This window comes from Hibiscus syriacus, unplaced genomic scaffold (genome assembly GCF_006381635.1).
Source record: "Hibiscus syriacus cultivar Baekdansim isolate YM2019G1 unplaced genomic scaffold, ASM638163v2 tig00110676_pilon, whole genome shotgun sequence".
Lineage (NCBI taxonomy): Eukaryota > Viridiplantae > Streptophyta > Magnoliopsida > Malvales > Malvaceae > Hibiscus > Hibiscus syriacus.
The window spans coordinates 1,056,120-1,078,734 of NW_024062820.1; the positions used below are offsets into that span (position 1 = coordinate 1,056,120).

At 38.9% G+C, this 22,615-nt stretch overlaps 2 protein-coding genes, 1 non-coding gene and 2 pseudogenes across 3 annotated transcripts; 3 read left to right on the plus strand and 2 right to left on the minus strand.

The window, feature by feature from the left end:
- Positions 1-9,193: 9,193 nt before the first annotated feature.
- LOC120137679 (40S ribosomal protein S9-2-like) lies at positions 9,194-11,049 on the plus strand. Its single transcript, XM_039153379.1, has 3 exons — positions 9,194-9,286; positions 9,885-10,266; positions 10,702-11,049. Exons 1-3 carry the CDS (start codon positions 9,259-9,261, stop codon positions 10,886-10,888), a joined length of 597 nt encoding a protein of 198 aa, XP_039009310.1. The 5' UTR covers positions 9,194-9,258; the 3' UTR covers positions 10,889-11,049.
- Positions 9,311-16,591, minus strand: LOC120137680. The gene is made up of 4 exons (XM_039153380.1): positions 16,339-16,591; positions 16,143-16,257; positions 15,763-16,055; positions 9,311-9,329 (listed from the first exon to the last, which is right to left on the minus strand). Exons 1-3 carry the CDS (start codon positions 16,503-16,505, stop codon positions 15,765-15,767), a joined length of 573 nt encoding a protein of 190 aa, XP_039009311.1. The 5' UTR covers positions 16,506-16,591; the 3' UTR covers positions 9,311-9,329; positions 15,763-15,764.
- On the minus strand, positions 13,216-13,288 carry TRNAE-CUC. The gene has a single exon. It is a non-coding gene; the product is annotated as a tRNA-Glu (tRNA).
- A 226-nt stretch (positions 16,592-16,817) lies between the features above and the next one.
- Positions 16,818-17,562, plus strand: LOC120137783 (annotated as a pseudogene).
- A 2,878-nt stretch (positions 17,563-20,440) lies between these two features.
- Positions 20,441-21,952, plus strand: LOC120137784 (annotated as a pseudogene).
- The last annotated feature ends 663 nt before the right edge of the window (positions 21,953-22,615 follow it).

Sequence of the window (22,615 nt, forward strand, 5' to 3'; positions counted from 1 at the left end):
TTTTTCTTCGTAGAAGCTGTTAATTTCATTAAAAATAGAAAATATTCAAATTACAATGAAGATTTATAATAAATTAAACTTGAACAAAATGTAGATACAAATAGCTATGATTTCATCGATAGACGAATCGCAAAAGGGGATGAAACTATTGAAAGATCACCGACAAATCGTAAACTAAAATCGAGCGACGTGATATTACTATCTACGAACGCAAATCGCGTATCCAAATCAAATCCAATGGTAGCAGAGAAAATCAACATGATAATAAATAAATGTTATCATGATCAGTTGTGACGATATTAAATCTAACATTGAAAAAATGATAAACGAAAACAATACCAAACGACCAAAAACTTAACATAAAAAATAAAGAAAAACGTGTCATAAAATTATAAGAATACGTGTTATAAAGATATATTTATAAGATTTGTACGCCTAAAAGTCAAGGAGGACTCGGGCACCAGGACCTCCGATCTTTCAATTTGGCCATGCTTGGTAAACAAATTTGGAGGCTGATTTGAAATTCGGATTGTCTTCTTGCTAGAATCTGGAAGGCAAAGTATTACCCACGAGGATCTATCCTTCAAGCAGCGAAGGGATATAAAAGTTCCTTTGCTTGGAAAGGGGTTCATCAGGCTATCCATGCTTTATCAAGTGCTCTATATTAGCACATTGGGCAAAGTGGTAACGTTCACATGGTCAATTATAACTGGGGAGGATCAAAGTTGGTTCAACTTAAGGGCGATTATTCATCCTTGCCTAACTCCTGGTTGATTGCCAAAAATTTCATTTTCGAAGGTTCTATGAACTGGGACGAGATCAAGGTTAGCCAAACTTTTTACATGGGCTGACGCTGAGGCTATTCTTTCCACTACCATCGCTCCTTCTCAGGAGTATATTATAGTCTGGGTTAATCACGACTCTGGCACTTATTCAGTAAGATATGAGTACTGGTGGCTGCAACGCCTAACCTATTCCCCCATAACGGCCTCAAAAATCTGGAAGGTGCTCTCTAAAGTCCAAGTTTTGCCCAAGGTTAAGGTGTTTGCATGGCGGGTGGCGCATGAAGTCTTGTTGGTTGGTAAGAGAATACGTCAAGCAGTGTTAGGGGATGGAATTCGTCCCATGTGTGGGTTTGAGGATGAAACGGTTTTGCATATTCTTCGGGATTACAATTATGCACAGGAAACATTTGTATGCGCAGACCTACAGGGTAGGTTTCTCTCTAGTCAGTGAACTTCCCCATTGGGTTGGCTTGAACTTGTGAAGTGCCATTTGGCTCCTGAGGAGCTAACTTGTTTCCACGTTTTACTTTGGAACATCTGGAATGGTCGTAATTCAAAAGTACGTGACGATAGTTTCCAACCACCTTGGATACTGTATATAAATGCTAAGGGTTTGCACAATGGGTACTTAACGGTCAGGCTTCACACAGGGGGCGACTACACGGCCTCCACCCATACAGGGGCCATGGCGCGCGTAGAGCCAGATCGATGGAGACCTCCTCTATTGGGTTATGTGAAGATCAATTTGGATGGTGCCTTTGAGCCTATTGGTTGGCGTGCAACGGTGGGCGTGATTGCTCGGGATGCTTCTGGTCAAGTGCTAAGAGGCATGGCAGTCTCTTTTCCCGATTGTGTTGAAGCTGGATTGTCAGAGATCCACGCTTTTAATGCGGAGCTGGCATTGGCTCGTGATAAGCAGTGAACCAACACCATTTTCGAATCTGACTCTGGTTAGGTGGTTAACAAGCTGACGAGAACAGAAGTTGATGTGTCTACGTTGGGTTTCCATCTTCGTGATGCACGTGAGTTATTGGCTAACAATACCAATTTTAGTGTTTGTTTTGTCTCCAGAGGTTGTAATGTTGTTGCTCATACTTTAGCTAGCTATGCTCTTCGGTCACCGAATGCGTTGTATTTTGACTCGGTTTGTCATGATTTGATTGAATCTGTTGTATCTCTGGATATTGGTTTTGGTAATACAAGGTTTCCCCTCGTAGGATTTAGGATGGGTTTTTAACGAAGTCCATCTTTCTTTCCAAAAAAAAAAAAAAAATACTGTTATACTATGCTTGATTGTGGTGTCTCAAAGATTTGATTTGGAACAGGGTGAAGCCCGTAAAACATTTTAAGAGTAAAGTTAAATCAAATCTACCTATCTATAAGTGTGACATTTATGATGATTATCGAGTGAGTTGATTACAAGTTAAATAGTATTCGATTCGTGTTCGTTAATTTTTTTTACTCGACTCGATTTGTTACTCGTTTAGCTCGTTAAAATTTTACTCAATTCGTGTTCGTGAAAAAAGTTTGTTGCTCGACTTATGCTCGTTAAGCTTAACTAAATTTTTATCTATAGGTAAAATTTATTAATACTATATAAAGCTTAATATAAACATAAATTAATAAGTATAACCCAAAAAATATCAAGAGTGTATTAAACAAATTCATAGTCTAAACTCCAAAATAAAAATTCACAAATACATTAAAATAATAATTAGGATTTAATATTTTGGGTGTAGTAAAATAATAATTATTAATTAATAATTTAGTATTTTTTATTAGAAAAATAATAGATTAGTAATTTAAATATTTTTTTTAAGATAACTAATAAAAAGTTATAAAAAAATTAAAGATTTGTTCGCGAACTTATTGAGTAGAGTTGGACTTTGCTTGGCTCTATTAATTATAAAAAATTAAAGAGTTGCTCGTTAACTTATCGAGTGACAAGTTGAGTTGGACTTTGCTCGACTAAGCTCGTTAAGGTCTCGAGTCGAGCTTTTATCGAGTTTTGACATAGACAAGTTTGAGCTACTCAACTCATTAAGCACCCCTAATGACACATTATATAATTTGAAAATCAAAAGATCTCACGCTTTAAAAAATTATCACGATTTTACTTTTAAGAGTGTATGGATGATTTTATGTTGAAAAAAAAATTATCTTATAGAAAACAATCGCGATGTGCTAAGTTTTGATATTATATATCTTCACTTTATTACAAAATGTTTTTAAAGTCTTATTTTAATCAAAATTATATGCTCTCTCTTAAGAGGAACCTGAATTAAATTATAAACTATTGAAAAATAGAAATGTAAAGAACTTATTATATAACTTCAATTAATATAAGTTGATTATAAAACAAACACACATGTTGATGTTATACTATATACATATAAATGAGTAATTGAGGGGAAAAACTAATAATATGACTTCACCCTGGTGTTCATGTGGCCATCGGTTATAAAATCTGGACCGACTTCACCCTTTGAATTTGTTTAATGGACCTATTTGATCTGCTACATTCCCAATAACCCAAAAACTAATAATATGACTTTAGTTGAATCTGCAACGTGAATAATAAATAATGCAGCACCTTGAAAGAATGAGACATAAATACGATCCAAATTATCTTAGTGGTTAAAGGAAATGTTATTATTTTTAGATGTCACGAGTTCGAGCACCAGCGACTGCAAATGTAATTGAACGTTCATTGTTAAATGGTTAAGAGTACTTAGAATAGACAGTCAAATACTATTTATAATCACCTTTAGTTTAATAAAAGAAAAAAAGAAAAAAAATGAGGCACAATGATAAAATGATCCCAGTGTTTACTTGAAATATCGTTTTTATCATTATTTTTAGAGTATTTTATTTTTTGGGTAAAAAATACTCTGCTAAAAAAAATTGTTAGTTAATTATCTATCAATACATGTTTACGTGATATTTTCATATATATTTAATTATTGACATGATATATATCACATCATCATTTTAGGTCGCATGACAATACCACATCATCAATACAGATGATATGACACATGTCATATTAAAAATTAAACACTATTAAAAATGTCACGTCAATAACATATTTTGATCATTAATTAATTAATTGTTTATTTTTAATATAAGATATTTTGACTAAAAATTAAATGTTAGCACTTTCATACTTCCTTTCAATAAGCATTAACGTTGTTAATACCAATATATATTATTTTTGAGTAATATCCCAAAAAGCAATGGAGGTTCTCTGGGCGTACGTTAGCGGGTCTAATGTTCCCTCATTTTTTCTTCCTTGCTTCTGATTTTTTCTCGGTTTTGCTTTCTGGAGTTTATCTAGGTCTTTTCTTGTCGATTGTATGGATCCTGACTCCTCGAATTTGGACTGGAAGAAGCTCTTTGTGGGTTCGAAGGAGCAATCTCTTGACTTTTTCCCCCTGAGCTTCGGGATGGAGTGGTTATTGTTGTTCCCCCAACTGAGGTGATTGATGAAGGAATTGCTGATTGGAACCTTGCTTTAGTGGGTCAGTTCATTGGCTCAGCCCCGAATTTTGGATCTATACAGTGCATTATTGAAACAATTTGGGGAAATTCTTCACGTGTCAAGGTCAGTCTTGCTGGTCCTAATCTCTTTGTGTTTACATTTCTTGATGCTGGGTTGAGGGATTGAGTCTTAGATAATGGACCATGGCATGTTTATAACAAGCCATTAGTACTGAGGATCTGGACGCCTGGCTTGCAGAAGCTTAGCTTCGATCTTTCTTCTATGCCAATTTGGGCTCAATTTTTCAATGTTCCTTTAGAACTCTACTCTCAGAAGGGTTTGAGTTATATCTCTAGTGCCTTGGGGTGTCCTTTGTACATAGACTCTATAACGGCTTCTAGGGAGAGGCTGGAGTTTGCTAAAGTTTGTGTAGAAGTGGAAGCTGGATCTGTTATTCCTGATTTTGTCCATGTTGTTTTAAAGGATGGTTCCTCTGTCCCTATTAAGTTGTATGTGCCTTGGATGCCTAATTGTTGTGATAAATGTAAATCATTTGGGCACAATATTCATGCTTGTTTTGAGGCTAGAATTCCTGCTCAGGAACATAAAGAGGTGCAAGTTTGGAGGAAAAAGGAAAGTAATGTTAGTATGAATCCTTTGCCAGAAGATGCCTCTGCTTCTTTGGGGTTGCCCGATCATGCTAACTCATCCAAGAATATGAGCTCTAACCTCCCTCTTGACAGTGATTATTCTTTTAAGGGTTCGAGGATAGACCTTTAAGTCGGGTTAGCTACGGTTACAACAGTACAAGAGTTGCAAGAGTCCACTGTGCCTAGAGATGCTGTCTTTGATTGTCCTCCAATTGATCTTGTTACTGCCAGTTCCTCTCAGGTTCCTGCTGCTGCTGTGGTCCAGATTGATTCTACTGCTGATACTGACTGTTCTCAGGCAGCTGCTAATGGGGATTTCCCATATCTTCAAGACTCTTTGAAGAAGAAGCCGAAGGGGAGGAAAAAAGAGATTGTTGGTTCCTCTAGTAAATTGGAGACTGTGGTTGATGGTCCTAGGAAAACTCGTGTAGCTTCTATGGGTGTGGCTATGCTACTCAACGAAATGAAATCTAAAAAAAAAGATCATCTTGATAAAGCTAGATGTAATGTGGTTGGTTTGAGCACTGGCAGTTGTGCTGCCCCTCCTTCTTCTTTGTGATGCTTGTCTGCTTCTGGAATGTCAGGGGGATTAACAACTCCCTTAAACAGTTAAAGATGTTTAGGAGACTTAACTCTTGTGGTGTTGATGTCATACGTTTGTTGGAAACTCGAATTAAAAGTGATAACTCTGACAGATTCATTGATGTCTTGTCTGATGACTGGAAGTTTGCTGAGAATTATGAGTTTGTTGAAGGTGGTAGAATTTGGATCTTTTGGATGAAGCATTTGGTTTTTTCTATCTTGAGAAGTTGTGATCAAGCTATTACTATTTTCGGGGCTGCTGATGGTCATGGCATTGCTATTACTGATGTTTATGGCAGTAACAATGGTGTAGTTAGAAGGGATTTATGGGACTATTTGAGCACTGTTGTGAAGGATGTTGGTTCCTCATCTTGGTTGGTTGGAGGGGATTTTAACATCATTGCCAAGGCTGAGGAGAGCTCTGATTTTGACATCTTAGGTATTCATTGCACTGCTGATATGAAGGATTTCCAGGATTGCTTGGAGAGGCTTGATCTCATGGACCACCCTTTTCTCGGTCCCTTATTTACCTGGTCTAATAAACAAGAAAGCTCTTATTTGGCCAGGAAGCTTGATAGAATCTTAGTCAATGATCAATGGCTTATTGATTTTCCATATTCTTTTATGGAATTCAAAGCTCAGGGGGTTTCAGATCACTGTCTTGGACTGATGTGGACTCATAAGATTGCTATGGCTAGGAAACCCAAGCCTTTTAAGTTCTTCAACTGCTGGACTAATCATGAACACTTCTTGGCTACTGTTAGGGATTCATGGCAGAAACAGTGTGGAGGTTCTGCAATGTACTGCCTTTTTAACAAGTTAAGGAGACTTAAACCTTTGCTCAAGGAGTTTAATAAGCAGTTTTTTTCTGATATTTCTGGTAGAGTAAGACTTAAAAGGGCTGAACTGGAGCATCTCCAGATCTTTAACCTTGCTCACTCAAGTCAGAGGAGGATTGATGATGAGAGAAGAATTCATGCTGAGCTTGTTGACCTGGAAGTTGCAGAATCTGATTTTTACAGACAGCATGCTAAGGTGCACTGGCTTAGAGAGGGTGACTTGAACACAAAGTTTTTCTACCAGAGGGTACAAGCTAATAAAAAGAAGAACACTATAAGGGTCATTAAAAGTGAGGATGGGCAGATTTATGAATCTTTTGAAGGAATATCAGCTGAGCTAGTAGGTTATTTTTCTAGTCTCATTGGCTCTCCTGATCCTCTTGTCAAAGGCTGTTCTGTTGAAACTCTGAGGGACTTGCTAAGATACAACCTTCCTGATGGTGCTACCTCCTCTCTTACTAAGGTGGTTAGTGATAATGAGATCAAAGATGCCCTATTTAGACAAGGTAAAGACAAGAGTCCTGGCCCTGATGGCTTCACTGCTGGTTTCTTCAAATCTGCCCGGGACATTATTGGCTGTGACTTCACTTCTGCTGTGAGGTATTTTTTCCAAACCTCTTGTTTACTGCCTGCATTTAATGTCACTGCCTTGGTCTTGATCCCTAAGTCCCTTAATGCTAGCTTGGCTAAGGAATTTAGACCTATCTCTTGCTGTTCAGTAGTCTACAAGACTATCACTAGAATATTGGTTAACAGACTTACTCCTTACTTCCCTGATATGATATCCCATAACCAGTCAGCTTTTGTCAAGGGGAGGAATATTATTGATAATACTCTTTTGGCCCAGGAGATTGTGAAAGGATACTCTAGGAAGAGTCTTTCTCCTAGATGTGCAGTTAAAATTGATCTACAGAAGGCTTTTGACTCTGTTAATTGGGACTTTCTGCTTTCTATTTTGGGGGCTATGAGGATACCTGATGTTTTTTGTAATTGGGTTAAGGCCTGCATTACCACTCCCATATTCTCTGTTTGTCTTAATGGTAGTTTGGTGAGGTATTTTAGGGGGGCTAGGGGGATCAGGCAAGGGGACCCTCTCTCCCCTTATCTTTTTGTCATAGTGATGAATGTGTTATCTTCTCTATTGAACGTTGCTGCCAAGCCAGGGGTTTTCAGATATCACCCTAAATGTAAAAGAATTCCTCTCACTCATCTTAGCTTTGCTGATGACTTGTTAGTTTTCTGTCATGGGTCCCTTGAGTCTTTGTTGGGTGTGCAAAGTACCCTAGAGCTTTTCTATGACATTTCTGGACTCAAGTTGAATGCTATGAAAACTGAATTTTTTGCCTGTGGCTTGAATGATTATGCCCTTGATTTGATTCAGTCAGCTACTGGGTTTAGGCTGGCTTACCTCCCTGTTAGGTACCTTGGAGTACCTCGTAAGTTGACAGGGAGAGACTGTTCTGCCCTACTGGAGAGGGTTAAAGGCAAACTGAGACAATGGTCCAACAAGAATTTAAGCTTTGGGGGTAGGTTGCAATTGGTTAAAACTGTTTTATTTAGCATTTTTAACTATTGGAGCAGATAACTCATCCTCCCTATGGGCATCATCAGCGACATTGAGAGACTTTGCATGAGATTTTTTTGGAAAGGTTGTGATACCCCTGCCAGAGGTGTTCGTGTTGGATGACATAAGGTTTGTTCCTTGAAATCTGAGGGAGGCCTTGGTCTTAGGGACCTTGCCCTGTGGAGTAAAGGTTGTTGCCTGATGCTCATTAGAAACATTTTGGCAAATGAAGGCTCTCTTTGGATTGCCTGGATCCAAGAATATTGTTTCAAAACAGTGAGCTTCTGGGAGGCTTAAGTTCGAGCCCACTTTAGATGGATTCTAAAGAAGCTTTTGAAGCTTAGGGAGGTGGCGAGGTGTATGTTTTTGCCTTCTGTTGACTGGAACCTAGTTAGAGGCAAGTGGATTTGGGATAAGGTTCGGATTTGCAGGGATAAGGTCAGATGACACAAGATCATTTGGTTCCCTGCCCATATTCCTAAATTTTCCCTTATTTCCTGGATGGCTATCCTTGATAGACTTTCTACCAAGGATAGGCTGATTCGGTTTAGATTGACTATGAATGCTGGTTGTGTTGTGTGTGGACTGGTTTGGAGTCCCGGGACCATCTGTTTGCAGACTGTCCTTTCTCCAGGGAAGTATGGAATGTTGTTCTTAGCTCATGTGGTTTTCGATCTGATATGCTCAGTTGGGATGATCGCCTCAACTGGTTGATTGATAACTTGAGAGGTAATTCCCTCTGTGTGCGGATCCTCAAGCTTGTTTGGACTGCCTTCTTGTATTATATCTGGGAGGAACGCAACTACAGAAGCTTCAGAGGTCTTTCTCATTCTGTTGATTGTATTGTAAATAGAATCAGGGAATCTGTTAAAATCAAATTGTATAGTCACTGCATGCATAGGATTGATGATGTTAATAGGAGTATGTGCATAAGTTGAGGTCTGTTTTAAAGCTGTTTTTTTGCCTGTATTGTTGCAGCTAAGCTGTATTCTTTTTTTTGGATGGAATATAATTTACTTATCCAAAAAAAAAATGTTAAAGTTTAAAATTCTAAAAAAATAAAGGTTAAAATGACTATTTAGGTAAACACGAAGAGATAATTTTATCATTATGCTAACAAGTAATATATAGCGTGCACCCTAAAAGAAGTAATATTTAATTCATAGACTTCAACAGTAGGGAAAGCCCTAAAAGGCCCAAAATAGAAGACTTCGAATCCATATTTCACGAAAAAAAGCCCGTTTAAAGCCCCTAAAAGGATGAGGAACCGTTAGGGTTTAAGGTTCCCGTATATATAACGATCACGCCGCGCCTCTATTTTCTTCGCTGCTTCGCTTCTTTCTAAACAGGCGTCGTCATGGTTCATGTTAGCTTCTACCGCAACTGTAAGCTATTCTCTCTTTCCGCACTTAACTTTCTTTTGTGTGTGTGTGTTTTGGCGTAATCTGTAGTTTCAACTGAGTTTATATTGGTTTTCACCGTATTTTATTCCAAGTTTTGAAATTATTTTTGGGTTCTCGGAAATGAGTGTTCGTATTAGCTGGTATAATACTGTGATCTGAGTTTATTGATGTAGCTTAGGATGTTAGAAATGATCTTAGCCTTGGATTTTGCTTTATTCTTAGTTCTCATTAGCCGCTTTGATCTATTTCGTTATCCGTTGATTTATTCAATTAGGTTACGATTTGGTAATTGAAGAGAATATTATAGTATAATTGACTTAAAGCAGTCGGAAAGATTCCATGTTTGAGGTTGAAATTTTGAATTTGGCAATGACGGGGTTGGATTTATCTGTGATAGAGTATTGTTTACAATTTTGTAGATGGTACGACCTAAATATCAGTATAATTTGGTTGATTCGTTCCCGATATTCTTGGATTCTAATTAAAGAGAAGAAAGCGTTATGATTATTTTGGTCCTTGACTTCCTAATGAGTGTACTGACATTAATTTTTTTATTAATGTAATTGTTGAATGATTGTAGATGGGAAGACCTTTAAGAAGCCAAGGCGTCCATATGAAAAGGAGCGACTGGATGCAGAGTTGAGGCTTGTGGGAGAGTATGGACTGCGGTGTAAGAGGGAGTTGTGGAGGGTTCAGTATGCTTTGAGCCGTATTCGTAATGCTGCCAGGGATCTTCTTACTCTTGATGAGAAGAACCCTCGCCGTATTTTTGAAGGTGAAGCTCTTCTTCGGAGGATGAACAGGCATGGACTTTTGGATGAGAGCCAAAACAAGCTTGATTACGTCTTGGCTTTGACTGTTGAGAATTTCCTTGAGCGCCGCTTGCAAACACTAGTGTTCAAGTCTGGGATGGCCAAGTCGATTCACCATGCTCGTGTGTTGATTAGGCAAAGGCATATTAGGTAATGATTACTTTTTCTTGCTTTCAGTCATCTTTTACTGCGTACGATATAGCTGTTAATTATACCTAGTTGGCATCTTAGCCCACTGTTACTCATTACCAATGTTTGTGAACCATCTGTCATAACGTGTACTTAAATAGTAACTGTTAGTTGGAAATGATGTATGTTTTGCACATCTCAAACAAATATTAGTTGTATTAATGTGTCTTTGATATGGTTAGGTGTAACCTACACCTACTTAAATATATTTGTGTCGCTTCTGTTGTCCGAAAGGTAATTTATGGATGCTTTAAATGTTGTATCTACATGCCACTGATAAACTACTAAAGCATAAAAAATACGATATGATATGCAGACATGAATGCCTTAAGATATATGAAAATGATATATTATAAACACACTAATCCATCTTGATGTTTGTTCTTTCCTTGATAGGGTTGGTAGGCAGGTTGTCAACATTCCATCTTTCATGGTGAGGGTCGACTCTCAAAAACATATCGACTTCTCTCTCACAAGTCCGTTTGGAGGCGGCCGCCCTGGAAGAGTGAAGAGGAAGAACCAGAGAGCAGCTGCGAAGAAGGCTGCCGGGGGAGACGGTGATGATGATGAGGATGACGAGTAAACCTCAAGGCCATTACCCTACAACTAGGAACCCCTGAAAATCCTTTGATAAGGACTTGACATCACCTGTGTTTTTGTTTCCAGATCTTTGCTGTAGTGGATTCTGGTATATGCTTTGCTTTATTCTGTTTTATTTTCCCCTTCCCCCCTTGTTTGAAGCTATTCAGAGTTATTATGTTTAAAGATTAAAATATTGCTTTTGGTCATTTTAATGGACAATGACATCTATATGATCCAACATCTTATTAAGGGCCAATCTTTTTTTATTTTATTTTATAATATTGGGTTTTTTATTTTCAAATGAAAAGGGCTTGAAATTATTAACTATTAAAAGAAAGTGTCACTCAATGTAAAGAATGATAAATGCTAAAGCTCAAAAAGAGATTCATTCCAACTTAAAATTTGCAATTGAGTCGAGTTTAATGCTTGAAAGTGTTCGATTTCAAAAATTGTTACTTTGAATGTTTTGTTTGATTTGAGTGAATTTTTTTTAATAGAAGAAGTTAGTTTTATTAAAAAAAAGTAAAAATATCGAAAATAACAATAAGTGAACTATCGATGTAAATACATCATTTGAAATTAATCAATTTAGATCATTTAAGGATTAACTTGATATGAAAGAAACGTATGATAAGATTTCTCTACGATGTTATAGGTTGAATGTATGATAAGATTTCTCTATGATGTTATGGGTAGAATGTATGATAAGATTTCTCTACGATGTTATGGGTAGAATGAGTTCTGTTTATTGGTTAGTGTATCTTATTATGAAATGTATTTCTTTTGTTTTGTACTACTTGCCCATTAACGGTCAAGTTTCAGGGATTTTCAAGTCGGGGTGTGGGCTAAGACAGGTTGACCCTCTCTTACTATATCTGTTTCTTTTTTACACTCGAGGGTACCCTCATCTCAGAACAATGTCATGGCAGAATTTAAGGAGTGAGAGGAAGTCGTTGGCGGCACTATTAAACCACCTTTTCTATGTCGAGAATAGCCTCCTTTTTATTAAGAACTCTGACCAAGAGACTCGAAGACTAAAGATGGTGCTCATTGAATATGAAACTACCTCGGGGCAAAAGATCAATTTCGACAAATCATTGGTCTATTTCAGTTCAAAAACGAAGGAGCGTGACAGGCATCTCCGCTCACAGATCCTCGGGGTTCAAGAGGGGAATTGATCCGGCCTCTATCTCGGTTTACCTTGATTATTGGGAGGAATGAGATGAACTCGTTCGAGTTCCTTCGTGATAAAGTTGTCAAAAGAATCCGCGGGTGGACAAATAATCTGTTATCTATAGGTGGTCGTGAGGTGTTCCTAAAGGCGGATGCCCAAGTCCTCCCAATCTATTCGATGGCTTGTTACCTGCTACCTAGAGGTGTGGTTGAATGGATCATCGCTCCTTTGAGGGTGATTTTAGTTCTCCAAAATCTGGATGAAGAATGCAGCCGATGTCCTAACCCCTTTTTTGTTTATTCCTATTACTGCTATGGAACCTTTGGAATGGTAGGAACAAAAAGGTTCATGCCGGGGTCATCCAACATTCGAGAGAGGTGATTGATCGTGCTTGGAAACTGGGCTATGATTTCCACTCGGCGACGACCTCTCTGGATTCGACTTACCAAGCTTGGAACAATAAACGTAGTAAAAATGGCAAAAACCTATCCCTAGCAGAATCAAGATTTAAGTGGCGGACGGTGCTTTCCTTCATGGACTTGTCATGGAGGCGATACTGAAGGATATTCTCATACGGTTGTCAACAGACTTACCAAAATTAACCCCGACTTATCACTGGTGGATTTTAATCTACGACCTGAGGCTGATTTTTGTGTAAATTATGTACCACGTGGGGCGAATAGAGCGGGCGTGCTCCGTTCTCAAAAAGGAAAGATAAAAATTGCAGAATTCAATACAAGATTATAAATAAATGTCATTTTGATTAGTTATAATATCTTTAAATCTAATTTTATAAAAATAAAAAATAAAGAAAACAAACGAACGATCGAGACAAAAATGAAAAATATATTAAAAATAGAATTATTTTTTTAAAAAAAATTAACGACTAACATAAAACCGATATCACTGATGAAAAAGTTAATTTGATCTATAAGAAACTGTACAACTCCCAAAGAAAAAAGAGGGAGAGCAGCCGGGTGAAGTGCATAATTATTTAACCAGTAACGTTTCAACATTGATGATACCTTTGACCCATGTGAGGGTCATTCCCCCATCAATGGTTTGACACCTAATGAAGAAATGAAAAAACAAATAAAACCCCTTGCAAGTTGCAACCACAAAATCTACCCAGAAACATGCAACAAGCAAAAAACTTCCGTTGCCGGGACATGAACCCGGGTCTCTCGGGTGAGAGCCGAGTATCCTAACCAACTAGACTACAACGGATTACTGGAACGCTTGTGTATTAATATATTTTAACTGTTTGTTTTCAGTTTCCAGCGAGCTTCGTTTTGTGTGTTTCCCCCACGCTGCTTCGGTTGCATCTGTTCCGGGCTCGACCTTACTTTGTATTTTCAGTCATCTCTAGAAAGGTTTGTCTTTTTCACACGAATCTTCCTTTGTTTTCCTTATGGATAACAGTCTCCCATAAATGTTTTCCCTGTACACCGATCCTCTGATTCTGCTATGTTCATTAAGGTTTATAGTTGCCCTCATAATCACATCAGCTTCATACATGATTGGCTTGCTTAAGTAGACTGAAACTCCAGGAAGCAGCTTATCTTGCTTGATATTTTACCGGAAACTCTCACTTCACTGGAATCAAACTGATCCTTTAGATTTGCTTCCTCGAGGGAGGTGAGTTTGCGTAAGACAGGAGGATCATCAGTGGAGGAATCACTGCCCTTTTGCTGCCCTTTTGGTTACCATACATAGCTAATAAAATACCCGGTTCCGTTCTCTGATTCAGCTGTCGTAGGGCACTTGCAGATCAAAGGAAACACAACTTTGTCACCGGAGAGCAAATTTTTCGGCTCAAGAGAAGGATCCATTTGCCCCACTGCAGTAAAATTGATGAGACTATCGAAAACCTTGGTCTAAACTATGTAATGTGTGTCACCGAGCTTGATGTCATATTCAATATTAGCAAAATGATGGTTCGTGGTGTAACCACAGGTTATAGCGACCATCAATAGTTGGCCCGATAACAACCGGGTATCTTGGGATTAGGGGTTTCTAGCTTTGCAATCTCTTGAGGACTGGTTCCAACTCTTGAAATCTCTGGAGGACGTGGCATATGTCGAGCATGGGGACAGATTAGGGGTAAGCTTCGATATAGGAAGGAAAAACATAGTTGAGTATGAAAAGCAGAACTTGCAAGGATTGCCATTGTTGAGAAAGAAAAGAAATTGCCATAGATAACTAACTTAAGAATTAGAGAGCATGCTGGAGTCTCAACTCCAACACCCCGTAGTTCACATTTGCTCCCTTGTGCCTAGGTGTTTCTCCAGAAGCTTTTTTCTTTACCTTGGATCTCGTCTTCTCTAGAGGCCACCAACAACTACCTTTGGCTTTGTCATCTCAATATTTTCACCAGCTGCTTTTCTTACCTTCAAGCAGAGTAGTCTTCTACAACTATTAATAACAAGAATGTTTTCATGATCTAAAATTGTAAAAGAGCAATCCATCGAAATCCAGTTGACTTGGTTTCTTGATTATATGGAATTAAAGTTTGTATAGTTGAGAAGGAACAAGACAAAATTTCAAGTTATCAACTGATACAGTGAAGCCTTAATCATCCCATGACCCTTTTTTTTCTCAGCTATGGTAATATGTGTTAGAGCTTTTTCCTCAAATTTTTGCCCAAAAAAGTTTCCCAGGTAGATATTAACCTTCGCCTGTTATTGTTCAGCAAAATGGAGCATAAAAGCTCTTGCAGTGCATTGTTTTAGCAAGATTGTTTAAGGCCTGATGACATGTATTCCATGAGGGTTAAAATTCAAATCTATCATTTAAGCAATCCATATTGTGATTTTCCATCAGAATTCGCATCCATCCTTTCAACATGAGAAACCTTGTGATTTTGTTGCTTAATCTCCCACAGTTGTTTTTGTTGTCTTGTTTTGGCCTCTTTTGCTGTATCTTCAAAAAATATGCGACAAACCTCAACTTTCTTTCTTCCATGGGTTCTTTTACCTCCATCATATTATATTTCAAAGGCAACTTCCATCTATCTCACATTAAAAGAAAGCTAACCAGCTGCATTTTCACATATGTCACACAGCTGGGAATATCACTTGGATTTGCCACACCAACCCGAATATGCTGGCTAGCGTGCTTATTGCATAAGTGGACCTGCCATATCCATCAACAATTCAAAGCAAGATTTCAATCTAGAACAATGAAACAATCCTTATTCTAAGACATGACATCAAATGAAAGACATGGAAGGTGTGTTTTGATTTGTCAACTTTTGGTTTGATTGCTCTCTTGATGGAATTTAGTCAATTTACATCGCAAGTTTTTCAAAAAAACAGTGTTGAATTTTGGGAGTTGTGGGGTTGAGAACCTCGCTGCTTCTGGAAGAACATATACTTAAAGAGGCAGGCACAAATCTTCAGAGAATGAAGAATGTTTTATGGAAAAAATGCAGCAGCACATGCAAAACTGACATTCAACAAGCAACACTGCTAACTCTCAGCTTTTTACAGATAATTTCTTTTATATTTTTTATCTGTGACAGATGAAATATTTCCAATTTAATACAATGAAAAACCTTATCTATGGTTAAAGGGTATATATAGTTCAGATTACAACTTGTCCAGACCATTATAAGAACTGTAAAAGCAATTGCAGCAAACAATAGCACAAAAGAAAGTGGAATTGTTCTTCACATTCGTTTGTGTGTGTTTGTTCAGCATCTTCAGAATGAAATATTCAACATCTCCATGCTCAAGCTCTCCATCATGGCATTTTCCATGCATCCACATTTAGCCGGTGCAGCCCTGTTGAAACTTCCGAGCCTCGGCTTGAGTGAGCAGGAAGAGAGTGGAAGGATTGGGATGTTCTCACAGTTGTAGAGCTCGACCATGTATCCGTCCGGGTCATGGAAGAACACTTGATCAACCCTATTCCCTTCATCTTCAACCACCGCCGTCACATACTTCATTCCCATGTCTTCGAGCCTCCTCATCACGAGCCCCACATCCCTACACTGTTACACTACAAACGGTTTCAACAAGAACATTTTCAAAACCAGTGATGTAAATTGAAGTTTGAGGCCGAGTTTTCTGAATTATACCTGGAATGATATGTGGTTGTCCTTGGGATTGATTGGTCGAGGTTCAACGATAGCGTCGAAATCGTGGATAGATGGATTCTCAATCAAGTGTATACCAATGCCATAGTTATACAACCTGCATATTTGATCATGAAGGACAATGAGACATTTAATGTTGCTTTCATCGAAAACTAAAAGAGAGGGGTAGTAAGCTTACCAAGCTCCATTGAAGTTGAAAGAAGAGGGGCGTTTGATGGGAACAAAGCCCAATATTTGTTCATAGAACCTCATAGAATCCCAAACTGATCTACACAACAATGACACGTGATTCAATGAAAGAAGTGGCAATGCCTCATACTTGCTTATTTCCTCAGTCTCCATCATCGTTTTACTCTTACACTAATTTGCTTTTTCTTCTTCCTTGCTTGCTCACTTGTTTGCACACTTTGCATGACTAGGTTACTGCCTTGTGGTCCTTTTATAAAGCAAATGTTTGGAGATTCAAATTCAAGTACTTGTCAGGAGCTTTCCTAGCAAATTCTCTATACACCAGAGAAATTGCCTTGAAAGAACACTTCACTTAAATATCATCGAATATATATATATATATATATTCCACGTGCTCTGAGTGTGCCTTAGCATCGGTATCCACACTCCATTGGCAATTCTTATAGGTACTTGTCTCAAATTCTTCTCATGGCTTCCCCACGAACAAGTGTTATGGTAGCCGACGAAACCGAACGGCGGACCGACCTTGTGCAACTAGCTCAGTGGATTCGAGCAGCTATTCTAGGAGCTAAACGATGGGTTGCTTTCAACCGCATCGCTAGTGCTTGGTATAGGTGCAGCGAATGACAAAAGACGGTCCATGATCCTCTCTGGACTAGCCGGAGCACTTGCGGGTGCATGTAGCGTGGCTGTTGGCGAGTTCGTTTCTGTTTCGACCCAAAGAGACATTGAAAAGGCTTCGAAAACCAACACAACCGTGTGCCTAGATGGTGTCGGAAAGACAGAAAAAATGTCCCCTGTTATAATTCTAGACCCGAATTTGTCCCAAGGTCTGTCTCCTGGCAACTCTCCTATAGCAACTAAAGCAGTGGTAGGCTGGTAGCATTGATGCAAGATGATGACATGGGAAATGCACTGCCTAACCCGTATAAGGCCGCTTCTGCGTCGGCTTTGGCATTTCTATGCGGATCAGTCGTTCCTCAAGCTCGGCTGCATTTATCGAACAACATGTTATTCGGATTGTAGGCTTGTAGTGATTGCCGTGGCTTCATCGATAGCTCTCCTCGGGTTCGGTTGTTTCGGAGCTTACCTCTGGGGCTCGCCAGCTAGGGTATCGGCAGCCAGAGTTGTGTTCGGAGGGTGGTTTGCTATGACGATTACTTACGGTTTACTTGAGCTCTTTGATAGATATCACGAGGGCAAGGATGCTTGATTAGGGCTATATATATCTTTGTAATATGATACGTAACCAGTCTTTTTACAAATAAATAAATATATCGCGGGCTTTCGGGTTTTGGAATATGTTTGGGTTTAGGGATAGAGAATACATGAAAAGTATGATACGAACGAAAACGGCTTTTCTTTTTTGCCGTCTGCTTCTCTTCTTCTTCTTCTCTACTGTTCTTATTTTGTTCTTCTCTAAATCTTTGATTCTTCTTATTTTTGTTATCCTTTCTGTTTTAGTCTCTTACAAAGATATCATAGCTATCGTTCCCCGCTATGATGGACGACCCAGTAACGAGGAATCAGTTGGCTCAACCGATCCAATTGTAATAAAACGTTTCAAGGTGGGAAAGTATGCTAGATAAGCAACTTCATAAGCTTCATTTGGAGTTGAATATTGAGTTGCGGACACTTTTTGAGAATTATTTGTGGAAATCAAACATGAAGGACTCGATGAATGGTAAGGAGTCGGATGAATCATCAACAACGATGAAATGCACAAACGAAATGATGAAGCTAAAGATGGTGATGTTATGGTTTCAGATGTTGATCAGATTGAAGCTCATTCAATGGTTTTAACAGGTTCATATGACTCGATCAGAGACCTGCCTACGTCTTTGAAGGTTACAACTCAAAACTCTGTGTGTGACAAAGGGGTTGTTGGGGCGGTCAAAGACCAAGGCCCCGACCTTTGAGAGGCATGATGAACAACTTTATGCATTGGGAGGGTACTGTTGAGTCGATCCAAACTAATTGGATTGATAATGTTGGAACTGTTGACCCGACCCAAAGTTTCACTGGTATTCCGAGAGTGGAGAGATTTGTTGATTTGAATCTAATTGGTCCTAATGGGGCAGCAAGAGAGGTGGGGTCTTTGAAGGCTTCAAAGACAAATGTAGATCAACTCCAAATGTGTCAACATGCCTGTAACTCAAATAACACGACTTCTCTAGTTCAATCTTTGTTTAGAGGAATTTATCCATTGATGTTTATGAATGTTGATAAACTCATTGTTATCCCGGATCCTTACGTATTAAGACTTTTGTTAACGAAAAGAAATATGATTAAAGGTGCCAGAAGTCTTATCCCGAGTAAAAAATCGGTTGCGATTAGTCTAGTATGTAGGCCAGCATCTGCAGAATATGGACTCAAAGATTTTGCTTCAAGTTATCAAGAGATCTGTTGTTGCTCTCCATGTCGACACCCCAGAAGACACGCCTCCTGATTTAAAATTTATCCATTGATTTATTCTGACATTTGTTTGGCCTTGAATTATTCTTACAAGTACCTCTTTTGGCTAAGAATTGAAGTGTATAATTAGATGGTTTCAATTGCCGTGTACTCATAAATTATAATAATTGACCAAATATAACACATTACATACAATTACAACCAAATTCAATTACCAAAACATTTAGCAAACGAAACCTTAAAAATGAAAATTCTCTGAACCAGATAGAACATTAACTTGAATACAAAATGAAACGATGAAAATTAGTTTACACGTGAACCAGTAAAATTGAGTTGGGCAAGGGAGTAGGGATAGGCAAAAACGGCAGACGAGATCTGTTGGTTAGGAGAGTCAAAAACGGCGTTGAAGTGGCAATGCCCTGGTTAGGCAAAAGCATCCTATGTGTAGATAGGAACGAAGATCCAATCAAATACGGCTTTGGACGAGAATCTTTCACGACAACACCTATGAATCTCTATATTATATATATATATTGCACGTGCTCTGAGTGTGCCTTAGCATTGGTATCCACACTCCATTGGCAATTCCTATAGGTACTTGTCTCGAACTCTTCTCATGGCTTCCCCACGAACAAGTGTTACTGTAGCCGATGAAACTGATCGGCGGATCGACCTTGTGCAACGAGCTCAGTGGATTCGAGCAGCTATTCTAGGAGCTAACGATGGGTTGCTTTCAACCGCATCGCTAATGCTTGGTATAGGTGCAGCGAATGACGAAAGACGGTCCATGATCCTCCCTGGACTAGCCGGAGCACTTGCGGGTGCATGTAGCATGGCTGTTGGCGAGTTCGTTTCTGTTTCGACCCAAAGAGACATTGAAAAGGCTTCGAAAACTGACATAACCGTGTGCCTAGACGGTGTCGGAAAGACCGAAAAAATGTCCCCTGTTATAACTCTAGACCAGAATTTGGCCCAAGGTCTGTCTCCTGGCAAGTCTCCTATAGTAACTAAAGCAGTGGTAACATTGATGCAAGATGATGACATGGGAAATGCACTGCCTAACCCGTATAAGGCCGCTTCTGCCTCGGCTTTGGCATTTCTATGCGGATCAGTCGTTCCTCTAGCTTCGGCTGCATTTATCGAACAACATGTTATTCGGATTGTAGCGATTGCCGTGTCTTCATCGATAGCTCTCCTCGTGTTCGGTTGTTTCGGGGCTTACCTCGGGGGCTCGCCGGTTAGGGTATCGGCAGCCAGAGTTGTGTTCGGAGGGTGGTTTGCTATGGCGATTACTTACTGTTTACTTAAGCCCTTCGATAGACATCACAAGGGCAAGGATGATTGATTAGGGCTATATATATCCTTGTACTATGATATTGGAATATGATTATATTAAGGTAACTTAGTACAATACATAGTTTATTTTAAATTGAGAACCCAAAGCAAGAAAATGTGGGGGAACCACAAAGCAAAAACACACTTGTTGCATCCCCCATGTCACCTATATATTGTATTCTTTCAATTCAAAGCCACACAAATTAAACATTTAGCATACCAAAACAGACTGGCCCTTGTAATGTAACAAGGGCTTCTCCAGGATTCATTACCAACATATATTCGAAATCGGATAATAACATCACAAACAGAGAAAGAAGGGGGTAAAAGGGCCATTGGAAATGTCATGCTCATCATCGTCCGGTTCGGAGGAAGACAACGAGGGATTCGAATCCTACAGGAAAGAAAGTACCATGCAGTATGGATCGAAGATCCTTTCGCTGCAGGTCGTTACATCACTCAACGGAATCTGGGATGGGCTCAGTTCTCCACCGTGTGGCTCTCTTACGATACTCATTCCTCAGTGAGTCCCTCTTTCCCGACTACATACGTACGTATGCAAAACAATGTTATCTAAATCCTTCTCCATTTCAATCAGAAATATGTTGCTCTGAAGATTCAGAAAAGTTCAGAACAATTTGCTCAAGCTGCCCTTCATGAGATTGAAGTGCTTTTATCTATCACTATTGGAGACCCTTCAAATTCTAAGTGCGTGGTGCGTCTGATTGATCACTTTAAGCACAGTGGCCCCAATGGCCAGCATCTATTCATCGTCCTCGAATTCCTCGACGATAGCTTACTTAGTTTAATCCGGTTCCGTCGTTACAAAGGGCTTGAATTGAACAAAGTTAGGGAGACATGCAAATGTGTTTTGATAGCTCTGGATTACTTGCATAGGGAACTTGGCATCATCCACACCGATCTAAAACCCGAAAACATCTTCCTCTTCTCCACCATTAATCCTGCCAAGGATCCGATCAGGTCCGGTCTTACGCTGATACTCAAAAGGCCAGAAGGGGGTAGTCTAGATGGTGGATCCACCATGACCATCGTTCAGAAAAAACTGAAAGAAGGAAAGGAGTGTTGTTGCTAATAAGTCTATTGGAAGAGGTTCCATGGGAAGAGAAGCAGAAGCTCCGAAACCGGTGAAAAGTATGGATGTTATCTATTTGAGGTGCAAGGTTGTGGACTTCGGCAATGCATGTCGGGCAGACAAAACCATTTAGTGATGAAATTCAGACAAGACGATACAGAGCACCTGAGGTGATACTAGGTTCTGGCTATTCCTTTCCGGCTGATATGTGGTCTTTTGCTTGCACAGCCTTTGAACTCGCCACCGGCGACATGATGTTCGCCCCTAAAGGCGGCAAAGGATATAGTGAAGATGAGGTATAAGTGTTCCATCCATCGTGCATAAAGGTTTTTCAACACGGTCAGGATATCGACAATATGTTACAGGATCACCTTGCTCTCGTGATGGAACTTCTCGGAAAGATGCCTAAAATGGTGAAATTACGCTTTCTTGTTTAACTATTATGATACACACATTTCATTTCATGCTTCTCTGCAAGCAGATCGCCACCGGAGGAGCTCGATCGAAGTAGTATTTCGATATGCATGGGGATCTGAAGAGGATTCGAAGGCTGAAGCTCAGGCCACTGGATAGATTTTTGGTGGATAAATACAAATTCCCAGCGAATGATGCTCGTGAGTTTGCTGGTTTTCTTTGTCTTCTCCTGGATTTTGCACCAGAGAAGCGACCAACTGCACAGCAGTGTCTGCAACATCCATGGCTCAACCTCAATACCTCTCATCAGAAAGAGATGAATGTTCAGTCTAATGCAGAGTACTAAATTGCGGATATTACTGACATTATGACGATGTGATTGCGGAATAACGGTGACCAAGAAAAGCGTTACGATACAGGGTTACGAATTTAATACTATGGTCTAACGTTAATGTTGGAATGGGAAACCTTAAGATTAACTAAATGTAAAGTAATATAACTATACTGTAAGGAAAAGACATGGGCCGAATGGTTCGGCGAAAATGTAAACTACCTAATGTGTTTCTTCGCGTACCATGTAGCATTTCTGGATAATAGCTTTGTATGAAGTGAGAAAGTCCCTCGTTTTCTTCTGTTTTACATCATTGTTTAATATTTAATTTGAAAAAAATTCAAAGGAAAATAAAATTTGGAATATTATAATTTTAAAATTTTCATTCTTGCCTATTGAGTTTCTTCTTCTTGTTTATTAGCTTTGCCCATATTTGATCAATATTGTAATCGCATGGCTCGAGAACGAACAATTAAAATTTTCAACATAATAAGACGATTATTATGATATTATAAATACTATGATTATAATTAAGAATTCTTTTATTTATTTAAAATAAAATATTTTGTTAATAGCTTAGAGACTAATGATGTAATTTATCTTAAATTTTCTTTTCAATTCCAGATTTTTTAGTCCCTTCGATCTATCATTGTGAAAGTTTTTTTTTCTTCTTCTAAA